Source organism: Enoplosus armatus, chromosome 16 (genome assembly GCF_043641665.1).
Source record: "Enoplosus armatus isolate fEnoArm2 chromosome 16, fEnoArm2.hap1, whole genome shotgun sequence".
In the NCBI taxonomy this organism is placed as follows: Eukaryota; Metazoa; Chordata; class Actinopteri; order Centrarchiformes; family Enoplosidae; genus Enoplosus; species Enoplosus armatus.
In genome coordinates this window covers 14,426,175-14,450,037 of record NC_092195.1, presented here as the reverse complement: position 1 = coordinate 14,450,037, position 23,863 = coordinate 14,426,175, and the positions used below count along the sequence as shown (strand labels likewise).

The following is a 23,863-nucleotide window of genomic DNA, read 5'->3' as shown; positions in this document are numbered from 1 at the left end:
TATGGTATGTATTGCTATAGGCTGTTGTATAACTGAGGCCTGTCCTCAGAGGCAACAACTTGACGACAAATAAAATATCCAGCGATGTTGCATTTAACAATTTTGTTAAACCATAAACACAGAGTAGCAGGGAGACAGATATGTGTGTACACGTGTTATGCTGAAAAAGCATGCGAGCGACTGTGAATGTTAGCTAGACAATAGGAGACGCCTCCCATTTGTCTCCATCTGTCTGGCGTCTCCGCTGAGGTACAGATACAAAACCCCATCTTCATTTGCTGGCTCTCACACCGACAGCTCATCAGAAATGTCCAATCAGAGCCTAAAAGCTTATCAGCAATGTCAATGATAAACATAGAGGACACGCACACACAAAAACAGCACACGCACACACACAAGCATGCTCCAAGGTAACGGACTGAAAGCCAATTATGACTAAACCTAGGTATGAATTAAACATATTTTATTGAACCGAAAGCTAAGCTCAACTGTAAAAACAAAAAAATCTTAACAACGTGAAACTTGAACTTGTGCTCTAAAAGTCAGTGTGAATAAAAAATAAGCCAACATCACTCTCATTTTCAGGTTTTCGGTCGCTGCCGCAAGGCGAGTGAAGCACAAGAATGAGTCAGTAATGAGTCGGCTGAGAAACACTGCTAGCCCTTAGTGGGATAAACAAAACTCTATTGCATTCAGGTGAAATCAATGCATTTACTCAGTGTCTCAATTCAGAAACATTTTTTTTTTTTTAAATCGGCATGTAAACCTGCTTTCTACACACTTAAAGTGAGATGTTTAAAACTAAACATCTACAGAGAAAAACATGTTATCTTTGTGTGAAAAAAAAACAACTGAAATGCTGCTCAAAACAAAAATCTGTGTAAATTGTAAAACTGTCATATAATCTTATGTCATGTGCATACACACAGAGTTAATACTGTACTCATTCAGGTGCAGTAAGAGGCAGACAGCTGCCTGCATTGCTAAGTATGCTGATGGTTGTGGTTGCAGTCACACAACTTTATGCACCATCTACTCTCTGTACAACACACACACATACACGCACTCATGCCATCTGTCCTCCTGACGTGGTTAATGGACAAACTGCAGAGGAGTGATACTTTTGGGTGAGTTACAGAGCCCGAGGGATCACTCTTTAAGAAGCTCTGAGAAGGTTTCTATTTCTGCCCAAAACCTACAACTAAATCTGTCTTACACTCTGCTGCTCTCTGCTGCCTGTTCAGAAAACTGCAGCTCAACAGACGCTCACAAACTCTCCTGTCCTCATATTCATAATCTGTTGGACAGATTCCTCTTGTAGAATGTCTGCCATTTAAAAAACAACAACGCTTTGGCCCATCAACCTTTTGTTCAAGAGATCATCCCTGCACAGAGCTGAGAATGAGAAAGCATCTTCCTCTCAACTTCCAAGCTCTGCAAAATCACCACAATAAAACACTTGCGAGGGAGATAAATACACATACTGACATTAATGGCAGACTGCCAACAGACGAGGAGACATAGTGAAAAATGGAGATTTGTTAGAGCAGTTTGAACGCAATTCAGTTAGTGTTTCATTGTATTAGATCAAGAAACCAATTATTTTAGCTCTTATATTAATCTATATTTTATCAGAAGTAAGATTGTTAAACATACACATAATTATGAACACATCCCCCCACATCCATTTTCAGTTAGTTACATTTGTGTCACCTATGTTTTCTGATAAAGACAGAATACTTCTGACCTTACAGATAGAAAACATCATTTTTGTGTTTATGTCCATCATCAGTGTAAAGCATGATTTAGCTTTCTCTCTTTATCACTAACTGTTTAAGAAGTGAAAACCCCATTTTTCTGTATCTCTCCCTTCCTATTTTCATATCCATCATCTCAGCTCAGTTCAGCAGACGAGGGCCACGCTGAAGGCTTCGGGCCGGGCAGATCGTGTTGGAGAACCGACCGTCCAAATCCTATTCCACATGTCAGCTCCTTCGTCAAGTGGCGATTCATCGAGGTGCTCCCTTTCGCGCAAATGGTGCCGCAGCGCTGTGGTGACCCTGACCAGTCACACATGTGTGTTACATCTCAACCAGTGGCGAGAATTTGCTCGTGTCCTGCCCCACATCACAGGGCGGACGCATGGAGGAAAACAACAGACACGCTATGGAGATCTAGTAAATGACATGAAAGTTGGCTTTTGTTTATTCTCCTTCATTGCTCTTCTTGCTGTGTGTATCCCTGGGGTCGCTTAAGCGTGACTATTCCAATTTCTCAAATTGGTCACTTCCAGTTTATTTTGGGGGCATAGATCGCCTCAGTCCTTCACTCAGTTCTGTGTTTGTCGATGGGCGCTCTCTGGGGTGGTTGTGATGATGCAAGTGAACCAGTTCTAGTTTGAGTGAAGACAAATGGTTTTAGGAAGTTGCAATCTCCCCCCCTAGGTGGCGCCATCCCTTCTGTTGTGTCTCCAGAGGAGGCAGATACTCTGGAAAACAGAGAGACGGTTCAGGGAACAAGTCTGAATGATGGGCTTTTTGGTACGTCATGTGACACATGAAAATGCTGCCACAACACATCACAGATCAGTCGGTGACTCAGCAACAGTGTCTCTAAGAAACTTCCCTGAATTTATACTGTGCTTCAATTAGTGATTAGGATTCTACAAGTGCCTCTGTGGCATTAAGTCCTTGCCTTATATCTGGATGTCCTCAACCTTCTTAGCTTCTCAGTCCTCAGCTGTTCATAATGTCTCTGTTCTCAGTCTCAGTTCCTGTAACTACAAAGGTTGCTAACTCATCGTCATGCCTTGCAGTTGCTCATCCACATACTTGTATTGCTGGTCTCGTGCTGTCTCACATGGGACAAATGGTTTCAATTTCCTCATGTGTGGGTCTCTTGGAGATGGCTCTGATAGCGAGTCACATGTCCGTACACACATCTATTCTGAGTACCTTTTTCATTGTATGCACAAATACATCAGTATATGTCATCTCACAGTAATCTGATAGCACTGGAGAAGAATTTACTCTCTGCTTTGTAGTTTCTTGACTTTGTTTAGTTCCTTATATTGCAATAGGAGCTGCACAAAAGAGGCCCTCTTTTTTAAGGTCAGGTGTAATTTAATGTCTGAGCTAAAGTTACTGATAAACTAGTAAAATATTCTCATATATTTTTGCGCAGAAATAAAAGAAGGAAGCATACTTGAAATCCTGTCCCTGCTCTTGCCCTTTTAGTTCAGCTATCAGAAAGGGAATTTTTGCATAATTCATAGTGCTTGATGGGTGCTGCCATTCAAAGCACCACTCAGTACAACATCTGAATACATATTGCTTCATGATTCGCCCTAGATAAAATCTAGTTTTCAACTGTGTTAAAAATAATATTATTGCTTTGTATTTAGGACATAAAATATGTAAAACAAATGCTTTGCTGCTTACCATTGTTGCTGCAGTTTTTGTTGTCTTTGTCAGATGCCTCTTCCTCAACCTGACAGCAGAGAAATCAACAACAAAATTAATAATTTTAAACAAAAGCCTGAAGAAAACAAGTTTGTGGCTTATTGTATTTGTAAAGAAATAACGTGATAATAATCCAAGTTTAGAATTTCAAACCTGGCACCGAGTCATGTGCTTCCCAGAATGAAAGAGGAAAGGAGTGGTCCTTACCTGTTTCCTCCACTTCAGCTCACAAAAGACCCGCTCAAAGCACTCATGCATGTAGTTAAACTGGGAGAAAAAAAGCAAAGAGAATTGTTATTCAGCCTTCCTGTGCAGCACATTTAGCCTGCAAAATCACGGTGACAAGTTACGCTTTTATCGGTTGTCTTTGCCTCTTTTAACTTCTGCTTTTACTACAAAGTGTGTTGACTATTAAATCATACATATATCATGAGGGTTTAAGTGGAATTTTACAACAACTTGTTAATTCTAAAACTTCAAAGTCCAAAAAAATAACATACATAAACACATTAAAAAACAGCAGTGCAGGTGTGTGCAAACTCACATATGGAGTGAAGATCTTGACCCAGCGAGGTTTCTTCTCTCCTCTGGCGTATTCAAAGCAGAAAGCCATCCCCTCCTCATCGGTGTCCCAGCGCTGCATCTCCCCCCACTCAAAAGCTATCACCTGGTTCTGAGGGAGCGTTTACAGTAGGTAAGCCCCAAGCATACACAGGCTTATAAATGTTTAGCTTAACATTGGCAAAATGGTAAAAAAACAAACAAAAACAATGTTTCCTTGAAAAGTGATAAGTTGGATCTTCTACTTGAGCTATTTTTACACTTCAAACTAACATAAATAAACTCACCTCCAGTGTGCCGTCCTCAGTACAAGCGTGCAGCTTGAAGTGATGGATGCTGATAGCTGTGATGACATGTCCCTTCCTCCTGGAGTCACAGGAGCAGTGGGGGAACGCCACCTCATTGTAGCCCTCACACGTCCGCAGCAGACTCAGGTACTAACAGACAAGTAATATAGAGCACCCACACACATCAGTCACTAATACTGTCAGTAACCAGGTTATGGCAAACTGAATAAGATTACGTTTACATCTCTTTCCTTAATCCAATTACTCTAAATTCCCAGTTAACAAGCAGTTTGGGCTGTGGCCAGAGTTCTCATCTACCCCCCCAACTACATTACTGTACCAATAATGAGATATTGGTAAGTATTTCAGTTTATGACAAACTTGTTTCATGTTGCGATACTACTGCTTTAGGACATTTTTGTTGTTCATGCATTTGGACTGACGGAGCAGTACGTGGACAGGCAGCTAAAAGGAAACAGGCAACTGTTTAGCTGTGAAAACTGACTTATAAGTATAACTTTTCGGGTTATAACAGAAAAGGGGATGCAGTAATGTTCAGTTTGAGTCAGAACATCAAAATTATTATTGTATATTATATATTATTATTGTTACATTCACAGAGATAGAAGGGTGTGTGGTAACCAAATATTGTGGTTTCTCCACCTGGTTCTTTTTAGTTCCTGATCCCGATGATGCAAATCAGGTTTCCTGTTGGCTGAAATCAGATACTGCCTAACATTTGGAACAATCAGATCACTGAAGCAGATATAAACCAGTGTTGGTTTTACATGCATTTATCTAAGGTTGCCCTTTAAAAGCTTTGTTGTGCTGGGTGGCTACATAGTTGTGAATGCAGTTTACACACAGAAGCCCTCACACGCACACATGCCACTTTCAGTTAATGTTCTACCAACATCAACATAAACTCAAAGGCTTTATCTGTTTTCACCACAGTGGGCTGTATTCTGGAGTGTGAAAGGGTTCCTGACTTTTCTGTCCATTTTTATTTGGTAACGTTTTGGTGATGGCTCTGGTCAGCGGGCAAAAAGTGCAGTCATCCCAATGCCCTCCCCGAACAAAGAGTGGTCTGTGGGACTGACCGTGGCCATCTTGCGCTGCTCTGCCAGTTTCTGCAGCTGGTAGGATTTGTCCTCTGTTTTTATGAATCCCTTCTTCACATCTTCCAATGCCTAGACAGACAGGGGGTGAGGTGGATGGGGGGGGTGGGGTGGCATGAAGAGATACAACACCATTTCACATTTGAGGTTACTGCACAAAAATCCATTAAAAACATTTAACAAGAAGATACTCTGCCTCAACTAACGCAGTTCAACCACAGTAATAACCTCACAGTAAGTGGCTATAACGGATATTTTTATAATAACAATGTGAAAAAGGTCACTCATAGTGATGAACCTACAGAGAATTATCATACAAATCTGTAGCTCCCGAAAAAAGTTATTGCAGGTTTAAGTATTGTGGATAGATTTGTTTTCAGGAGTGCACGTATCTAGATCTGCTGAAGTGCTGACTTTACCAGTAGAAACCGCTTCAATGCGTCACTGCTGAGCCTCACATGCCTAAAATGCTTCAGGTGGTGACCTTTATTGGTCAGCGGACAGCCTGTAGGATGCTGCTGCTATGGCTATTTTTAGTATATTTGTGTTAGAGGATTCTTTTTTCCAGTTGACATTTTATACTTCAAAGATTGTGGAAAAGTTTTGCTTGATTGAAGAATATCATGGTTCTCTGGTTTTCTAAATACCCAAGTGGTGGCATTTCAAAGCACTAGACTATGTATGATGTAGGACTTCCTGATTAGTAGTGGCTTGTTATTTTGTTTAGGATGCGACTTAAGTTTGGAGGCTCCCTCTTTGTCCGGGACTGTCAAAAGTTACATTTTTAACTATTATTTGCCAACACACTCCCAGCTGGCAAGAATCCAGCTACCACTAAGCCAGGTTTTGGTTGTTTTAATGTCAAAGCATTGAGAAAGCAGCCATATAGAAGACAAGACAACTTGAAATTTGTTTTATCTTTGGTCTAATAGGTTTGGCATTCATAAAATATCATAATGTATAAAGGAAAGTTGGATATGCAACTTATGAAATAAAAAGGTACACCTTGACTCTGGATGAGAGAACCTGTATGTGTTTACACTGACTGTGTATATATTCAAAAGCCACGGTAAAAGCAGATTTTTAACTGTAGGAATAATCAACTAGGCCAGTATAAGTAGTTAAGAGTAAGTAGAGTAGAGTAATACAGTAAATTTCTCTGATTACGGCAGAAAAGATCCATGACCAAAAATGCTGAGACCTCCAACATGTTTGAAGAGTTTCAACTCAGAAAGGAGTATATAAACTCTTGGCAAAAAAAAACTCAGAAGATCAAATTTTGTGCTGAGTTCCCTTAAGTCTATGGCAAGTGGGATTCAATTATTGTTATTACCTGGTGAAAGCAGTAGTGCAGTGCCAGCGGGTTGTCTCTTAGCAACTCCTCCTCCTGGAAGCTGAACAACCATTTGCGGAGCGCCAAGCAAGTCCCCGGCACTGCCGACGTGTAATTCTGCACATAAAGCTTGTGGGGAAACTCATTAGGTGCCAGCTTCCGCACTGCAACAAATAATAGAAAGAAAAAGAGGGATGAGGAGGGGGATGAAAAGCAGTCATTAAAAAATTGTACCAAATTACCTGCCCTTGCTGTCCACAACTGCACACATACCCCTTGGCCAAATGAATTTAACTCACCAGTGGGATGATATAGGTCTTTATTTAGAAAACTAGTGGTCATGTGATGATGAAGTCACCCTAGAGAGGGCTTTTAAATTAAACACATGAGAGTATGTGACAGTGTTCTGTGGATTTACCTGTGAAACAATCATAGACATCAAACACATATACAGTTCTTACCAAAGGAGTGGTTGATGACTTCAAAAAGGGCAAAGTAGCTCGCCATAATACTGTCCATTCCAACCTTCATCACTAATGCCTACAGGAAGAGCAACAGAGTCAGTTATGTAAGAAAAACATTGTTTTAGAATTTCTATTGCATTATTAAAGTTTATATTATATAAATTGTGTCTGCCTCTCTTTTCTTTCAGTATAAACGTACGTTCTACACCTGGAATGGAATATCGTGTATTTATGAGAAGACATGATTTGACTTTGCAATCCTCAGTGTCATAATTCAAGCTAAAAAACTAAATGCAAAGCCCAATTCAGATGTCCAAATAATGGAGCAATAAACTGTACAATATCTTATGGAAAGCCTCACCCAGCTGTGTTCTTACCTGGTACACCTGGTCTGTGGTGCTGTTCTTGCGGACTCTGACAGAGATGGTGGTCTTGTCTGGCAGGGCTATCCGCAGTTCTACATCTGTCACTCCATTGTAGTTCTGCGAAGCGAAGCAACACATAATGAGAACAGCTGTAGAGCTGCATTAACTCATGTGTGGATTAACAAGGGTGTGTGCCAGCTTGTATGAGGGTGCATGCATGTGTTTGTTCTGAATTACTTGTTAAGTACTTCAGGATTTAACAAAACAACAAACAAGACATAACTAAACCAGAACTCCTTTCCGTTGTCTAATCCTCCTCTAGTGCTGGATTAGTTCAGTAGCATTGCATTTGTTTCTGTTGCTGTCATTCTTCAAAACACTAGACAGACAATGCAATTAACTATTTTACTGTTTAGGCTCTCCATACAGGCAGACATGACCAGCTACTTTCAAGTAATTCAACTCAACTGCCATAACTGCTGATACTTGATTATGGCAAAAGGCCTACTTTTTTATACTGAAAGAATGAAGGGGATAAAAAAAGTAAATAGATGTAAGTTTAAAATTCCCCGAAATCGTCTTGAATAGACTCAACATCAGATACAGAATATCAGATAAATATATTCCTCACATTATTACTATTATATAATATATTAATAATAATTATATAATACTATTAGAAAAGCTACATTTTGATCTAACTTTGGAGAGCACAGTATAATAAACAAGGTACTGTGGTGCAGTGCAGATTCCCTGTCTTACATGACACAAGTTGTACATTGGAGAAAGTTTTGAAAAGATTTGCAGAAAAACTTCCCCCTCTCCTCAAAGCTACAACTTTTCAAAGCTTGGAGTCACATAGAAATAACTACATCAAAATCTAGTGCAGTCCCTATCAAAACAACAATAAATGAGATGCATACCTCATCTGATTCAGAGAGAAACTCCTGCATGATGTCACTCTCCCCGATGACTCGCACAGAGCAAACTAGAGACAAATACAGAGACAGAGAAAGATGCAGAGAAAGAGGGCGAGGTCAAAGTAAATCAAATAAACAAAAGGACAGCTAAATGTCACTTTGCCTGTATCCTGGGTTCAGATTTACAGTATTTTCCATGTATGTGTGTGGACTATTTTCTATTCCAACTGCATGATTTCTACAGGTATACATGAAATGATTCCTTCGTTTTGTATGGCTATTATGGATTTTGATGGGTCTAAATAGCTTGTCAGCCTTTGAAAATGGAGCTGTAATACTTCTCGAACGACATATGGATTGGTAACAGAAAAGCCATTTGTCTTTGCCCATGTTGAAAATCAACACACAAGTGAGTTTATACGCCAGTGACCTTTCCAAATCGGCCTACCTCGCTCGAGATATTCCTCCAGGCCTCTGCGGCGAGCATCCAGCTGCTGTTCAGACAGGGAGAACGGCCATTTACCGGGAAGCTTTGGGAAGTTGAAGTTAGAGAACTCCCTCTTCAGGTTCTGGTGCAGAATAGCAAATTCCCGGTAGCGCTTTGAGCACAGTTGTCTACCTGACATGTACACGTTGTACACCTATGGTTATTGAGATGAAGACAGGACAGACAGATCGTAGTGCATTAGAGTTAGAATATCGCTGTTGGCAAAAAATACATTTTGAGGGGCAACCACAAGAAAGAAAAGGTAAGGTAATGTGTGAAATCAGCACTTACCACAAACCTCTCGGAGTGCTGCTCTACATGTTTGTATGTGGGAATGGAAATGGGCACTGCCTGCTTGTCACTGTAGTCATAGTTGGGTTGGACATCCTCTCCTCCTTCCAATCCATCAGCCTCCTGAGGTGGAACAGACAGCACAGCCAGAACCAGCTCCTTCTCCCCTGCACGGATCAGGTCCACCACCTGCTTATGGGTGGCACCTTCCACACTCACCCCATTACTGGAGGGAATGTGAGAGCAAGAGAAAAGTGGAGGAATAAGGAAGGGAGAGACAGAAAGAAAGAGTTTTAAAAACCTTTGTCTCCAACTGTTCATCATTGCAGATGATGCAACTCTCTAGAGGGAACAGAGCACTGGGCCTTTATCATGCTGCTATGGTGTGAAATTAGTGAAGCATATATATACTAGTAACGATTTTTAAAACACTTCAAAATGCATCAGGGGAAATAATAATTAGGGATACACCGATCCATGACACCAATTCCAATATTTCTCCCAATATCAAACACCAATCCAATACTGGTGCTCTCTTTTCCCAACAATTAAAAATACATTTAGTAATATTTTTTTTGTAAGGTAACATGAGGCCATAGCTGTGGCACTGAAGACTGAGTCGTTGGCCTGCTGTGACTGAATGAATGCAACAGATGTCATGTGATGTCAGGTCATGTCACAGACGATAACCGATCCACTTAATAAGTCAGTACTGGTGCAGATACTGATCCTAAATATAATAAGAAATCTCAGATCTGTACTTCACAATTATAACATATTTTACTAATGCTGCAAATATGCATCCTGTTCATTTTCCTATTATGGCGTGTGGTAATTTCAGTGGATTTTGTCCTCCATTGATAAACACTGTTGGGAGTGCAGAGTAACCAGGTCAGCTCTAATGTCTCCCTTTCCTTTGGTGCTGTGAGACACCTCCCTTCTTGGCTTTGCTGAGGCCAGATGGCACCAGCATCAGGTGTCTCTGCTAATCTTCCAATGAGAAACAGCAGGACAGACACAGGAGAGGAAGCACCAAGCAAGAGTGCGAGCACAGGCCTGTCCATTAAATGCCATGTCTCCATTATTGTTTATAAATGTATATCTGTAGTAATAGTATCATGGATCAAAGAGGGAATATGGATAAAGAGGAGTGGAAAATAAAGTTAACAATGGGAGATGGGGAGAGCTGGTCTATTGCAGGAACAGAGACTGACATGATGGCTTTCTTCTGAGTTGTAGGAGGTGCCCACAAAGGTGAAGATAAAAGGGAGAAGTGTTGGTCTCGACACTACTCTGAACCCATTATCCTCTTATTAGACAAAACAGAAACAAAGCAATGCTTTCCAGAAAGGTGTCTCAGTTGCTGATCAGTAGCAAAGGGGGTTGGTAGAATGTGAATTAGGCTAAAACAGAAATTAAGCAATATTAACACTGAAACTGCAACTATTTGGTTATCAGCTATTTTCATTATCAATTAATGTATTGAGTATGTTTTCGTGTAATATTCAGTCTATGAAAGATCACAAACAATTTACCAGAGCCTAAAGTGATGTCTGACAAACAGTAAACACAAACAAAATATGAATATGTGCAAGAGATAAGAAAGAAGCTCTTCACATATTGTAGGCCGAAATTAAATAACCTTATCAATCATTAATGGACAGGTAATTATCAGAAATACTTTATTGATCCCTGGGGGGAAATTGTACAGTACCGGTGCTCCCATTCAAGAGTAGAAAGTAGCATAATTTACAGCTAAAAAGTCCACTAATAGACTACCACTAAAGTCAAGCCTTATAAAAACCCTCATGACATTAATGGTCTCCTGTACATATACAAGAACACAGCAAGTGCATTTATTCATCCAGTTTCTTGACTAAGAAAAATCTGATGTTTTACACAAACTATACTCGGGTAGCAGTCAGTCAAGAAACACCACATGTAATCTGGTTATCACCAATGAAGCAGCATTGTTCCCTTTCCTTGTTCATAAAGCTTGGAAGTAAAATGCTGACATATGACATACTTAACCGAATGACTCTTTTGAGTTTTTGCGAAATTGGTCAAGCTGGTCAATAAGTCACATGATAAGCAGTGGTCTGTCATATGACCAGAGAGAAATTCAACAGTTAAAATGGAGTAAGCACAGGTTGGGTTTTGATGCCTCAGCAAATAGAAGCAGACTAGTGTTCCTTGTTTTCTGTTTCTCTTCTCCCTTATTAGAAAAGGTTAGCCTTTAATCAACTTCTCATAACTTGATGATAAGGCTTATGCTAGGCCACAAACACACATGGACTTCTACAAAACAAATATAACTGTAGTAATTCTACATAATTGTTTACTATTAACATTTAGTTCCCTTTAAGTTTCCAGCACTTAACCCTTTACTAGGGTCAAGGCTTACAACCATGGTGGGAGAATCATTGATAGTTTGGTTTACCCTTGGATGCTGACATTATTAGAAATGTACCTTTCCCTTAAAACTGACTATATAAAAGTTAAAGGCTAGAACTTTTAACAGTTCATTTATTTTCATCAAAATCTCCTCTTGGTCAATACTGCAAGTTTATTTGCCCCTGACTTTTCCTAGCATGACAGAAAGAGTTTGACCTAACAAAAAACACCTCTACAAGGATCAAGCCATGTATATCAAAACCACTAAAGTACCCTGATAGGGACAAAGGGCAATAGACAGCACCTTAAACTGTCCCATGTAAACAGTACGCCTGTTGTGAAGGGTAGTCAAGAGGTCTATCATCAAGACAAGTGCACACACTCACACCATATGATGTTGAATTTGAGTGACAACACTGCCGTTCACTGTCTTTGGGCAGGGTCAAAATAAAGATCCTTACTATTATGCATATGACAATGCAATGTCAACAAGACAGTCAATTAAATTTTGTCCTCACAACCATGCTAAAGCAGTCACTGCGCAAAGGGCTAGCTAAACATAACGTTAGCTACCTGGCTCGCTAGCTAGCTAAAGCTAATCAACATGCACAGCCTGTTGTCCAACTTATGTAAGCTGGTTAGCTTTCTAGTTATCTCACTAGCGTTAGCTTAATGTAGCTAACGTTACATCACCAAATGTTTAGTTAGGTACGAATGTCCGTCAACTGAACAAATGACTAGTTAGCTAGTTAAACGGGTACTTTTGTTGTCATAACAGACAGGTGACGTAGCGTTATACTTTCAAGATGGCTAATTTTAACACATGCTTGAAATTGGATAAACACGGGGTAAAGAGGGTAGCTAGCTGTACTTGCTAACTATCTGGCTTAATTGAACGGATAGAAGCTGACTTACACCTCCAGGATCCTGTCACCCTTTGCTATCCCAGCTCGGTCTGCCGCACCTCCGGGCAAAACAGCGCTGACATGCTGAAGAGGAGCGTACAGTTCCCCGTTGATGCTCCGAAGCTGTCCTCCTTCGCTAACTTGACCGCGAACATTGAAACCGTAGCCGGACTCCGACTTGACGATCCTCACCGTTCGTGGACCTGACGTTACTATAGCTGCGGTCTGGCCCGCTGTACCCGCAGCCGAACCGACAACTGGACCGTTACGGGATGCCGAAGGAAGAGCCGACCGAGTATCATCGCCTCCTACATCCGCCATCTTATCCACAGGCCCTAGCCCCCCTTCCAGTCGGTGTCTTCTAGCAAATTCAAAAACAACACTCGAGCTCTGTCTCTCAGTAACGTTAGCTCCACAGACCGACTCTGTTGTTGATAACCCGCCCCTCTGTAGCGTCACGAGACACGGCCACACAACGTGACCTCCCGGAGGCGTCACCGAAAGTCTGTTTAGTGCACGAGTGATTTAGTGTCACAAGTAACTTTTCAGTGCAAAGTTAGAAGAAGAATTGGTCATTGTTCCGACGGCCTATTACTTACTGTGACAAATCAAGTAACAGGTCTGCTGATTTAATTGTACTGCAAATCCCTTTCTTTCTTCTTTCCTATTTTTTTGTTTTTAATTTTTAACAATTTTCAAACGATTGAACTCTCAGTGCATTAGCAAAAAGAAAGTAAAGCCATAGATTATAGAAAGTAGTATAAATATATATATTAACATATATGTTAACATTTTAACAGAATACAATTTGAATGAAAATATGCATAGAAATGTTTTATAGACAGGCAGCGATGTGACACAGAGGTGCTGATTACCAATTTTAAAACAGAGAGGGAGAAGCACTGTAAGCTGTGGAGTCACCTGCTGTAGTATTTGTTTGGAATGAAAACTTGCAGGTTGTCAGCCCTAGAGGCATATGATTACTCATTGTCGCCAAAATGCATGACATTATCTTGGTCTCAGTGACGCACATCACCAATATGGATCCCTGGACTAGAAAGTTAATGTTGATTAAAGAAACTGCAAATACAATAGTGTACAGTAAAAGAAACAGTGGAGGAAAATCTTTTTAAAGCAATAATATCAAAGCCACCATGGAAAAATATTCAAGCTTTTACTCGTAATTTTACTTGAAAACTATAGTATGAGCAAAAAATGTACTGATGTACCACAAATAACGGTATTAAATTGTCCACAGTGTTAAGGCATTCTTGCATTATCGCATGTGGTAAACCATATATAGTTGGGGATACTATTCATCCACTTTCTATATCCCCTCACCAAGGCAGCCTATTCTGACATGCATGAGCTGAGAGGCAGGGTAGCCAGATCAGGTCACCAGTCTCTCACAGGGCTGACACATACAGACAACTGCATTCACACTCACACCTAAGGGCAATTTAGAATTTACAGTTCATCTAACCTGCATGTCTTTAGACTGCACAAGAGAAATGGGGCGCCCAGGGGGAAGCCACACATAGAAAAACATGCAGACCTCCATATAGAAAAGCCCCAGCCAGGCAGGTCGGGCTTGATCCCAGGGCCCACTAGCTGTGGGGGTCCACTAAAAAGCCATTATATAAATGTAGTGAAGTCTAACAAAACAACAATATTCAGGCAAAGTTACAATAGGCTATCTTAAAACCTTAGTTAAAACAAGACTATGTCATTTTTGCTGTACACAGAATACAGAATAAGTATAAGTAGTAAATGCTAAAATGCATAATAACATAATAGTTGCACAGAGAGAGCAGAGAAGAGTCATAAAGTTGTTCAATTGGCTCAGTAATGGCACTCACACACCAACATCTGAAGTTTGTAGCGTATTGAGATGAGCAAGGATGAGTTTTATTGCTTATAATTTCATTTGTAAGAGGAATATTGGATTATTTCTTCCTTCAAAAGTGACTTAGTCTTGCATTAAATAGAATTTTTTGGTAAATGTGCTCCGTTAACTTCTACCTCGCAAGCAACATCAGTGACATCCTTCCTGTGATAACCTGCAGTTATATTCTTCCTGAAGTTAGTCTGAGTCTAAATATAAATGAATAAAAATCTAAATGACAAAGCTAAGTGGTTAACAAAAGTTAACAAAAGTTAACCACTTAACCACAACTGCTTACTTACACTATGACGCTGACATGTCTGTGCAAGCATTCAATATTGTCACACATATTGTTCCCCCGACCATGCAGTAACACACAAAGTGCACATGTCAAGTGTTTTAAAGAGAAGCAATTTTATTTCATTTTGCGTTACAACATAACTTTTTGTGACTTCATGGTAATTTAGTAAATAGTAGTAAATATGTATTCCTTCTTCAGAACAGCTGTCATGGGGCACTTCTCTTTCACAGGGAGGCAGCTCTCTATGCTGGCCCCAAGGTGGCGCTTGGAGTCCTATTTTTTGGTGATGAAGTACTCGTGGCACATCCGAGTGAGGCAGAAGATCATGTTGCCAAACTCGGTGAAGTCCACACTGTCGTCCTGGTTTGCATCCAGGGCCTTGAAGATGCGGTCCACTGCTGCCTTGTCATTGGCTTTCTGCAGGTGAGAAAAGTGATAGCAAACATGTAGACTCGCTATACACAACTTTCAGACATATACACGTATATAGAAAGTACTACAGGATGTAATGATGCACAAATTCCACCAAAAGCATTCACAATCCTCTGCATAAAATGCACCACAACACATGTACAGTGTGCATCCTGTTGGTTGTGCAGGACTGAGATAGAGAGAGGTCAGAGGTCACTTACCCCCATCAGATCTCCTAGTTCATTCTGAAGCAGCTCCTTTAGCTCTATCTTACTCAGGGTGTGCTTGTCCCCCTCCTTGCCAGCGTATTTGCTGAAGGATTTGATGAGGAGCTCCATAGCCTTCTGCACGTCAGTCATGATGATACAGTTGCTGAGGAGGACAGAAAGACAGTGTTCCTGCATTGCCTGCACAATAATCAGAGCGTTTATACATCATGATGGCGTGGGTTCAGGTCAGACTGGCCTAGTGATTTCCTTAGATATCTTCAGATGACCAAGTGAAGAAGTTGCGTAAAGAATGATGCTCTCATTTAATGTTCCTATGACTGTAATGGGTCATGTGGCATTGTGGTCAAATTGGGAATGTTAACAAAGGACAGCATTTATATCAACAACTTGAGGGAATGTTTGCTGGCGAAGGAAAGGGAATAGACATCTGAGTTCATGTCTGAGAGGAGTGCAGGCACTGTTGGGCTTAAACAGAGAGTTGGTTTTTTTTTTATCTGACATTTTGGTTAAAAGTCTACTTCACTATTGTGTTGGACAATTGTTTTTTCCCTCCCACTATGGTTTAAATAGAAAATTTATTCATATACTGTAATTATATAGACAAACTATATAGACATAGTAGCAAAATATATACATAAAGGAATGCATACTAATTTCATTCATTAAGAGCTCTTGAGCAGCAAGCAGTGGCTTCAATACTTTTGTCTCTGCCAGTGTTTTTCTCAGGGGTTTTCCAGGGAGTTGGATAATAATAAATCCTGGGTTTCCACTGGGGCCCAGCCACTCTTATTTCCTCCTGTCACCAGTCTCTAACGCAGGGTCTCTGCCAAGTGACACAGGACATTGTTATAGCAACAGCTTAATCTCTCCAGGTAACTCAGTTGAACTTGGTAAAGAAGCAGGTCAAGACTTGATTTTAGTCCCAGTAGTGATATTTGTTCTTCTAACGCTGTATGTCTGAAAAGTGTTTTTCCACTGACTCCATGAACCCAAGAGGGTTTCATTCTGACTCACATGGTGCAGCTCCCTCTCTGGGGTGTGATAAGCATAGGAAACTGTGGCATCAGAGGATTTGTAAACAGATGGAAATTGTGGAAGAAGAGAACACAAAACAAACACTACATTACTGTTCCGTTGTTTGATTTGTTTTAATTAAAGGTAAGAATGAAACTTGATGCTAACTTCTGAATGCACAATGCATGAGTAAAAGGACATTCCAGGCTTAAGTTAGCCAAATAACTGGCATCGGAGCAAAATGAACAACATCTGTTGCAACGTTAATTTTCACAAGCAATGAAGAGAAGTCATAGTTGGCTCAAAAATACAAAACGCACACAGACCACTTGTATTTTACACAAATAAAACGCACTGAAATTACATTAAAGCTGTTGCATTCAAGAGAAGTTCCTATTGGAAAAAGTTTTGGTGCATTTTTTTTAAAAGTCAGTAAATGAAATCAAACAACAAACAAAATAACATTGTTTAGATTTTCTACTCACCAAAGCTGATTTGTAGAGATTCAAGGTGGTTAGAGAGTGAAAGTCAGTTGCTGCAGTGATGGAGAAATGGATGCAAAAGATGCTTTATACATCACCACACCCTTTATCCCTCCCTCCATAATGCTCCCTTCATCTCCAACCACTCCTACTTCTCCCCCCGTGTCTTGTTACTTGTTTCATTTCCTATGTTATTCTTCATGAAACACTGGATTTATGTTTTGTTGCTTAGAAAATCATCAACAAACAGCTGATGATTATGTATGCTGGTTGTTAGGGAGACTGTTATGAAACATTTTTACACTTCATGTGTACAACATGTTGCAGTCTGATAAGTACAGTGCATGTTTGCATTCATTTTCAAAATGCTAAAAATAAGCATCACCTATCACAAAAAGGTTTCTAATGTTAGGATCACAAGATTGCATTTGAACATGCAATTAGTTTAAGACTGTAGACAGCATGAGACAGTGTAGAGGAAGTGTAGCAGTGTGCTGTATCTTTAAGCCTTTCAAAGCAAAAATTGGTTGTTTTGTACTTCTTCATGCTTGTTAGAGCAACAGTATAATTTAAGCCAACTTAGTCATGTAACCGTTTTTTCAGCTCTTTGGGAATTTTATATTTACTGTTAGTTCACTTGTTTTTTCCAGATAAAAATGACACCAGTAACAGTATATTAACTTTTGTATTTATTTGCATTTCTCTTGTTCATTGAAGATTGAAGATGATGTTTTGCAAGCGGACGAAGGGAGGGATACAATTACTATGTGAACTGAATCACTTTTTGTAATGATGTAGTCGCATACAGCTGCTCCATTTAGAGGTCACTTTTGTTAGTCCTATAAAAGAAAATCCACAATTTGTGTGATACACTTTATCCTAGACCCTTGCTAAAACAAATCTTGAAGACTCTTGATGGTGGGATCAATAGACCGAAGCTGTTTTGAGAAGTTTTAAGAACGAACTTTAATTGTCACTTTAATCCAACATCTACAGGTTTGTCATCCTGTTTATGGCTCTCTGCAACAAATGCCAAATACATTTTGATCATTTTTCTGACCTTTCTAAAAATTAAGACCAAATGTGACAAGACTTCTGCTACAATGCCCTTCTTGTAAAGCTTACTGCCTGTAAAATCAGAGACCAAAGCAATGAACAGTTATGTATGTTTTAAGCTAAATGTGGATTTCTTTTGCATGTATCAGAGGACACCTTAATTGTATATTGTACTAACTGATTTCTTGTGTTTTTTTTTGTGCACATAATTGACTTTTTTTCTATTTTAATTTAATTGTTTGAGATGCACATGATTCTAAAATAAACACTTTGGGCACAGTGACTCACTGTGTGTTGATTGTTATGGTATGAGTGGGTCCTCTTTTTTTTGTGGAGGCTGTGACTCACGGTCATGTCCCCGAAGCCCGTGAGTCATACTGCAGAGACCAGAAATCAGAGACATGAAAATTAGCACTGTGGCAACTGTGTGTATGTTTGTTTCTATATGTGTGTGGTCTGTTGTATGACTTTGAGTTAGATATAAATGGTCTTTTCCTGTCTCCTCTTTGGTCGGGGTATAATTGTTTTGGTCTCTAATTAACAACTTCAATCAAAGTCCAGTAAAGTACAGATCATAGGTTAGAAGTCAAGTCATTCCACCAACATTCATGTATTCTGAATTTTTTACACTTTTATTTCTTACATTGGTCTGTCCTTTTTTCACTGTGTGGAAAACATTAGTCAGTGTTTTTCCTGTCTTCTTCCTTCTCCAACTTACTCACTCAGATCTACCAAATTAGGGAGGGAGTATCCATGGAAACCACATTCTGTATTATATCCAGCTGTGATTCATATGAAACTATTTGCAGTGCAGCTGGAGCGGTTATAATAATTTATCAAATACTCATGTCCAACATGATTGCAGTTATACTTGTGTGCCCTCTAGTGGTGAAGCAGAAGCTCATTTTCCTTGAGTGCTCACATGCAGCCAGACATGTGATGTCTCAACTGAACCCCAAACGCCCCATATTACCACCAACAGCATTTCCATTTAACATCCACCCAGGTTCATATAGCCAGGATTTTAGAAATACTGCGGGGTCTTGTGTCTCCCCAATAGATCCCACACCACCCTTTTTGAACAGAAACCAGAAAGAAGGTTGCTAATTTTTTAAGTATTATTTAGATTTTAAACATGAAGAAAAGAAAAAGTACACTCCACAGGGGTGCCATGACTTTTAATACAACATAAAGGTCTACATTTTATTTCTAAGCACACTCCATGCTATCAATAAAATACCAGAAGAGAAATTGGGTCTGAAAATACTAATAGCTTATAAGATACCCATCATATGTAAGGTTGCCCCCCAGGTTGGAAAACCCCACAACCCCCCCCCCCCCCCCTTTCTTTTACAGGCCTTTGTCCACAACAGGCATTTGACTTGTCATAACAGGAAAAGCACAGGTGTTACTAATATCATTAACAATGGTTCAGTTCTATTCAAGCATCCCAGTGAGCCATGACAGTGAACCAGCACCCTGAAAGTTAAGCAACTAAATGGAATTCACTTATTCAAGATGGGACCAAGCCAGGGTGCCATCCCATGAAGAAACCAGCGTGACTTTGAACAGTGTTTTGGTTGTTTTACTGTTGCATGGTGGGGTAAAAAAAACAGTGTACATATCCTTTCAGTTGTGAATATAAGTGATGGCTCACATCTAGGTCACAGCAAAAATGAATCAAACAAACACTGACATGAAGTACTTAAGCCACAGCTGTAACAAGATCACAATAGTTTGATGTCATTTCCCATGGCAACAGCTACAGACCGGATGTGGGAAGGGTTGGTAGGGTCAGAACATTGGTGTTATTGGTGAAATTGTCCTCGGAGAGGGGCTGTTCTGCCTGTGTGTGTCCAAGAAAGGTGTGGCATGCATTAGTGAATGTTTGCTCGTCTCTGAAGTCACACTAATATAAACCTTTACTGTGTAACAATTGTGAAATCTGAAAACTGTGAGAGTTTGCAGGACTATTTCAACTGACAAAGGTTGTAACAAAAGTCATGATCTCAGTGCTCACTAAAGGAACAAGCTTTGGCCTGTTCATTGACAGATCTGGTCTCTTGCTTTATGTTTGGAGAGAGTTATTCATCTTCACAAATAAGGATTATATTGTTTCAGGCCACATGATAAATGGACAGCATGTATATATCTATGCAGTTACAGCTCCGTTTACAGAAAATACATCAACTACACAAAAGGGGTAGTGAGAAAACAGTCAGCAAAGTAGGAATTCCCGGCTCTTAACTCAGCTGTGGGTCACATGGGCGTGGTGCTTGTGTAAACTGAGGGGTGAATACAAACTCTAGCTACACACACACACACACACACACACAGCATTGTAACCTAGCAACTTGAGTGTTTGCTCTGTAACCATGAACACTGGTAGGCCGCAGAGCACGGCCCTGCCCAAGGAGGTGTGTGCAAGAGGCATTGGGCCTATTTCACCCTGAGTTAAGCCTTCCAGGCAGGCCCTCCTATCGTTCTGTCTACTTCACTGGGATTGGCAGACCCTGTTCACATCCGTGGCTCAAACCCCAAATTACAGAAATTACATCTTAACCACTTATGAGTAAAACATTTGGTAGAGCTCGTCAGTGCCAGCACGTAGTCTGAGAAGAAGTGCTGCCTGTGAGACCTGATTTTAGAGCAAACAAAATTGCTGTTCAGGGAGAGTCAGTAGGAGGGGGTTATCCTGGTCGTCTCCCTCGTGATATCCAACTTTCACCAGACATGAAACACAATGAAAAGAACTTTCTGGAAAAACAGTGTTGTACTGATCCGCTGTGCCCTGTGACTCAGGCCCTCCACATTTCTTCACAGTGCCCGGGGCTGTCTTGTTTAATCAAATCAAATTGACTAGAATACAACAAACTTTATTCAGTTATAAAACACCCTATCACCCAAGCTATCTGTTCATGAATGCGTCACAATGTAGATAGTTGCAACATCAGCTTCACAGAGAGGTGTGTTCATCACTGGAATGTCCTGCAGATTCCTCAGAGCAGCGATAAGCAGGACTTTATCAAACAGAGAGGGAGAGGTTCGTCTGCCCTTTCACACCCAGGCAAGCATAACTTACAGGTGGGAATTACATCATCACACCTAATGTCAGTGGTACAGTTGCAGAGAGAGTAAGAACACTGTGTTCTCTGGATGCGAGGTTCACCGGGCCGTGAAATTAGCACAAACCAACAGCTGGGAAATAGCTATGATTTGGGGCTTTGTGTCCATTTGTAATACTGATACAAGTAAAAATAACACTATAACACTCAAAGAAGCAGAGGTGCTTTTATATTGAAATGAGAGAAAATGGCACAAACTGGCAGGCAAACACATGTGCCTAAATACACAGTAACTTACACATACACATACAATAACCACAAGACACAACAGGTTTGAAAGTCTTCAGCATATTTAATGGACAAAACTATCTTTACAAAAATTGAAATGCTTTTTGGTCTCTTCACATCTCTTCTGCTGCCGTCTTCTTACTTCTTTCCCATCTTCTTCATGTGCATCTGATAGCACTGCTCACAGGCGATGGAAAGTCCAACAACCAGAGAAACAAACTCCTCAAAGTCCACCTGGCCGTCACCGTTGGTGTCCAGATCCTTCATGATTTTGTCTACAGCAGCAGGGTCCTTCTGAGACTATGAGGGGGGCAGCGACAAGAACACTTTGGGTTATACTGTATTATGTGATAAGTAATGTAATAAAGAACAACTGTGTTTAAATTCTGGACACTGGGATTATGCACTTTACATGTTGGTCCCTTCTCACCTTAAGGAAGGTAGACAGCTCGTTCTCCATCAACTCTCTGAGCTCTCGCCGGCTGAGTGTGCCGCTCCGGCCGTCCTTGGAGGCGTAACGGTGGAACACCTTGATGAGTGACTCCATGGCTCCCTCCAGCTCAGAAGGCATGATTGCTGAAGTGTGTTTAGGCTGAAAAACAACAAAGACATTGTTGAATATGATCACTGACAGCATGCAGTTTAGCTTCATTTGGGTGATTTTAAAACGAGAATTTTATGAAATAATGGGAAAGACTGAATGACAAAAACTAGTTTTGGCTGGGATAATTGATGTCAAACTTATCAAGAGGATTTAAAGGGGCAGGAGGGGGTTCAAAAGCCATGGAGCTGCCTCTCTCAGTGTAAACAGTAGCCTTTGGATTGACACATCAACAATCTGCCACCTCCTCCAGTGAGACTTGGCTCCATCAGAGGATCTTGCAGAGAAAGTATTCTATGCCTTGGGTGAAATAAAGGTCAGACTCTGTCCTGCAAAAGAGGATAGTTCCATTACAATGTAAGGTGGACTTGATGTAGCACAATGAAGGGGATGTGACACTCTGCTCTAACGCCCTTCCCACTGATGAGTAACACACTGTGCCCCGTTGCTGTAGAGTTGCAACAGTTAATAAAAGAGAAGTGGGAGGGAAAAGAGAGATTGAGTGTTATTTGTGTTAGAGGGAGCGGAAAAAGTGGAAAAGCAAAAGAAAAAAAATGTGAAGAGGCCCAAAATGGTAGAATTCAACGCAGCGAATGAGAGAAGACACTGTCATAGCAGAGCATGTGTGTACATGCCCACAGTCCAACCACATCCATTGTACTACACCTAAAGGCTATATAGACTTAACTGTGTTGACAATACAAGACAGAGAGTATACAGTGGAGTAAAATGTGGTAAATTGGAGAAAATAAGAGTTGTGGTTTTTCAGTGAGAGCTTACTGTATTAGCCTGTATTAATGTATAAGTCTTAAATAGAGTTAGTCCTTATTGGTAGAAAGTGTGAGAGAAAAAAAGAGGCAAAACCTGGTAGAATACAATCATATGAATACAATACACTGAATTACTTTTCAAAAGCTGTAAATAAAAGTGCAACTTAACACAGGAAGAAATGGGGAAAAAACACCAATCCTGTAAACAAGACTGTATCTAAAAAAAGAAACAGGAAAACTTTGATTGGCAGATAAAAGTGAATCCTTCCAACAACCAACCGGCTGTAGGCGACCTGCAGGTGTTATGGTTTATGAAAATGCTGACAAAGCCACAGCAGCCAGACGAGAGAAGCACCGTTAGTTCTTACCGTGCAGGGCTGGGACGTGGTCTGCAGAGGAGAGGTCGGGAATGTTCACAGAGGTCGGGAATAAGTACGGCAGAGATTTTATAGTCAGGCGCCGCCCTGACTGCTGAGCAGTGCGAGTGTGAGTCAGGACGTGATGTGGACCGTGGACCCTGTCGACTGTGAAGTGCGAAGTGTGATAAACCTCACATTAGATTTGGGAGATGTTGGACTAACTTTTATTTCTTCTTCAATAATGAGATTACAGTGAAGTTGTCAAACGAGTAAATAAATAAATACCACTATATATCACGATATTTACAAATGAAATGTTCTGGTCTTATAAGCTTCTGCCACATTTGACACTGCTGGTATGCTGACAGATAAGACCACTCCCCCCAGCTATATGTTTAGTGTTTGTAGACTGACTCTGTATCAGTACTCACTGATGCTGAATGACATAATTGCGGAAAGAGCCTGCTGGACTACTGACAACAAAACATGATGGAGTTGATGAATGGGGTTCAATGTAATCAGCAGCAAAGCCAATCAGTTGCATTGTACCACACTGCAAGATGAACTCAGTAAACAAGATCTATGGTCCCTCAGTGACTGAGTGACTGACAACATGCGCAACACAGTGACTGGATTTAGGCTAAATCAGCACAAATCGGCATTAACATTTTATTATGTTCCCATGAGAATAAGTAACACTGAGTTAACACTGTTGTCTTCCATAGTGTTGCTCTATAGGGACTGCTTCAGTACTGCTTTATCTCATAGAATTTAAGAATGCAGACCATAATTGAACAAAACAAACAAAGCACAGC

The 23,863-nt window shown here is 40.4% G+C and overlaps 3 protein-coding genes across 3 annotated transcripts; all 3 read right to left on the bottom strand.

Annotated features, from left to right (window-relative positions):
- Positions 1-1,611: 1,611 nt before the first annotated feature.
- snx27a (sorting nexin 27a) lies at positions 1,612-12,945 on the bottom strand. The gene is made up of 13 exons (XM_070921910.1): positions 12,597-12,945; positions 9,288-9,513; positions 8,958-9,150; positions 8,513-8,577; positions 7,602-7,706; positions 7,222-7,300; positions 6,761-6,924; positions 5,410-5,499; positions 4,310-4,459; positions 4,006-4,134; positions 3,669-3,728; positions 3,441-3,489; positions 1,612-2,488 (listed from the first exon to the last, which is right to left on the bottom strand). Exons 1-13 carry the CDS (start codon positions 12,905-12,907, stop codon positions 2,418-2,420), a joined length of 1,692 nt encoding a protein of 563 aa, XP_070778011.1. The 5' UTR covers positions 12,908-12,945; the 3' UTR covers positions 1,612-2,417.
- A 1,921-nt stretch (positions 12,946-14,866) lies between these two features.
- On the bottom strand, positions 14,867-16,959 carry LOC139298826 (ictacalcin-like). Its single transcript, XM_070921609.1, has 3 exons — positions 16,913-16,959; positions 15,405-15,555; positions 14,867-15,189 (listed from the first exon to the last, which is right to left on the bottom strand). Exons 2-3 carry the CDS (start codon positions 15,540-15,542, stop codon positions 15,046-15,048), a joined length of 282 nt encoding a protein of 93 aa, XP_070777710.1. The 5' UTR covers positions 15,543-15,555; positions 16,913-16,959; the 3' UTR covers positions 14,867-15,045.
- Positions 16,960-21,362: 4,403 nt separating this feature from the next.
- Positions 21,363-23,158, bottom strand: s100a10a (S100 calcium binding protein A10a). Its single transcript, XM_070921386.1, has 3 exons — positions 23,058-23,158; positions 21,749-21,910; positions 21,363-21,618 (listed from the first exon to the last, which is right to left on the bottom strand). Exons 2-3 carry the CDS (start codon positions 21,887-21,889, stop codon positions 21,457-21,459), a joined length of 303 nt encoding a protein of 100 aa, XP_070777487.1. The 5' UTR covers positions 21,890-21,910; positions 23,058-23,158; the 3' UTR covers positions 21,363-21,456.
- Between the last annotated feature and the right edge of the window lie 705 nt (positions 23,159-23,863).

Coding starts and splice junctions, on each gene's coding strand:
- snx27a (XM_070921910.1), bottom strand. CDS start 12,907: ATGGCGGATGTAGGAGGCGATGATACTCGGTCGGCTCTTCCTTCGGCA. Junction 6,925..7,221: donor AGTCATCAACCACTCCTTTG/GTAAGAACTGTA, acceptor TATTTGTTGCAG/TGCGGAAGCTGGCACCTAAT. Junction 3,729..4,005: donor TCAAGATCTTCACTCCATAT/GTGAGTTTGCAC, acceptor TTTTTCTCCCAG/TTTAACTACATGCATGAGTG.
- LOC139298826 (XM_070921609.1), bottom strand. CDS start 15,542: ATGACTGACGTGCAGAAGGCTATGGAGCTCCTCATCAAATCCTTCAGC. Junction 15,190..15,404: donor AACTAGGAGATCTGATGGGG/GTAAGTGACCTC, acceptor TCTCACCTGCAG/AAAGCCAATGACAAGGCAGC.
- s100a10a (XM_070921386.1), bottom strand. CDS start 21,889: ATGCCTTCTGAGCTGGAGGGAGCCATGGAGTCACTCATCAAGGTGTTC. Junction 21,619..21,748: donor AGCTGTCTACCTTCCTTAAG/GTGAGAAGGGAC, acceptor CCCCCCTCATAG/TCTCAGAAGGACCCTGCTGC.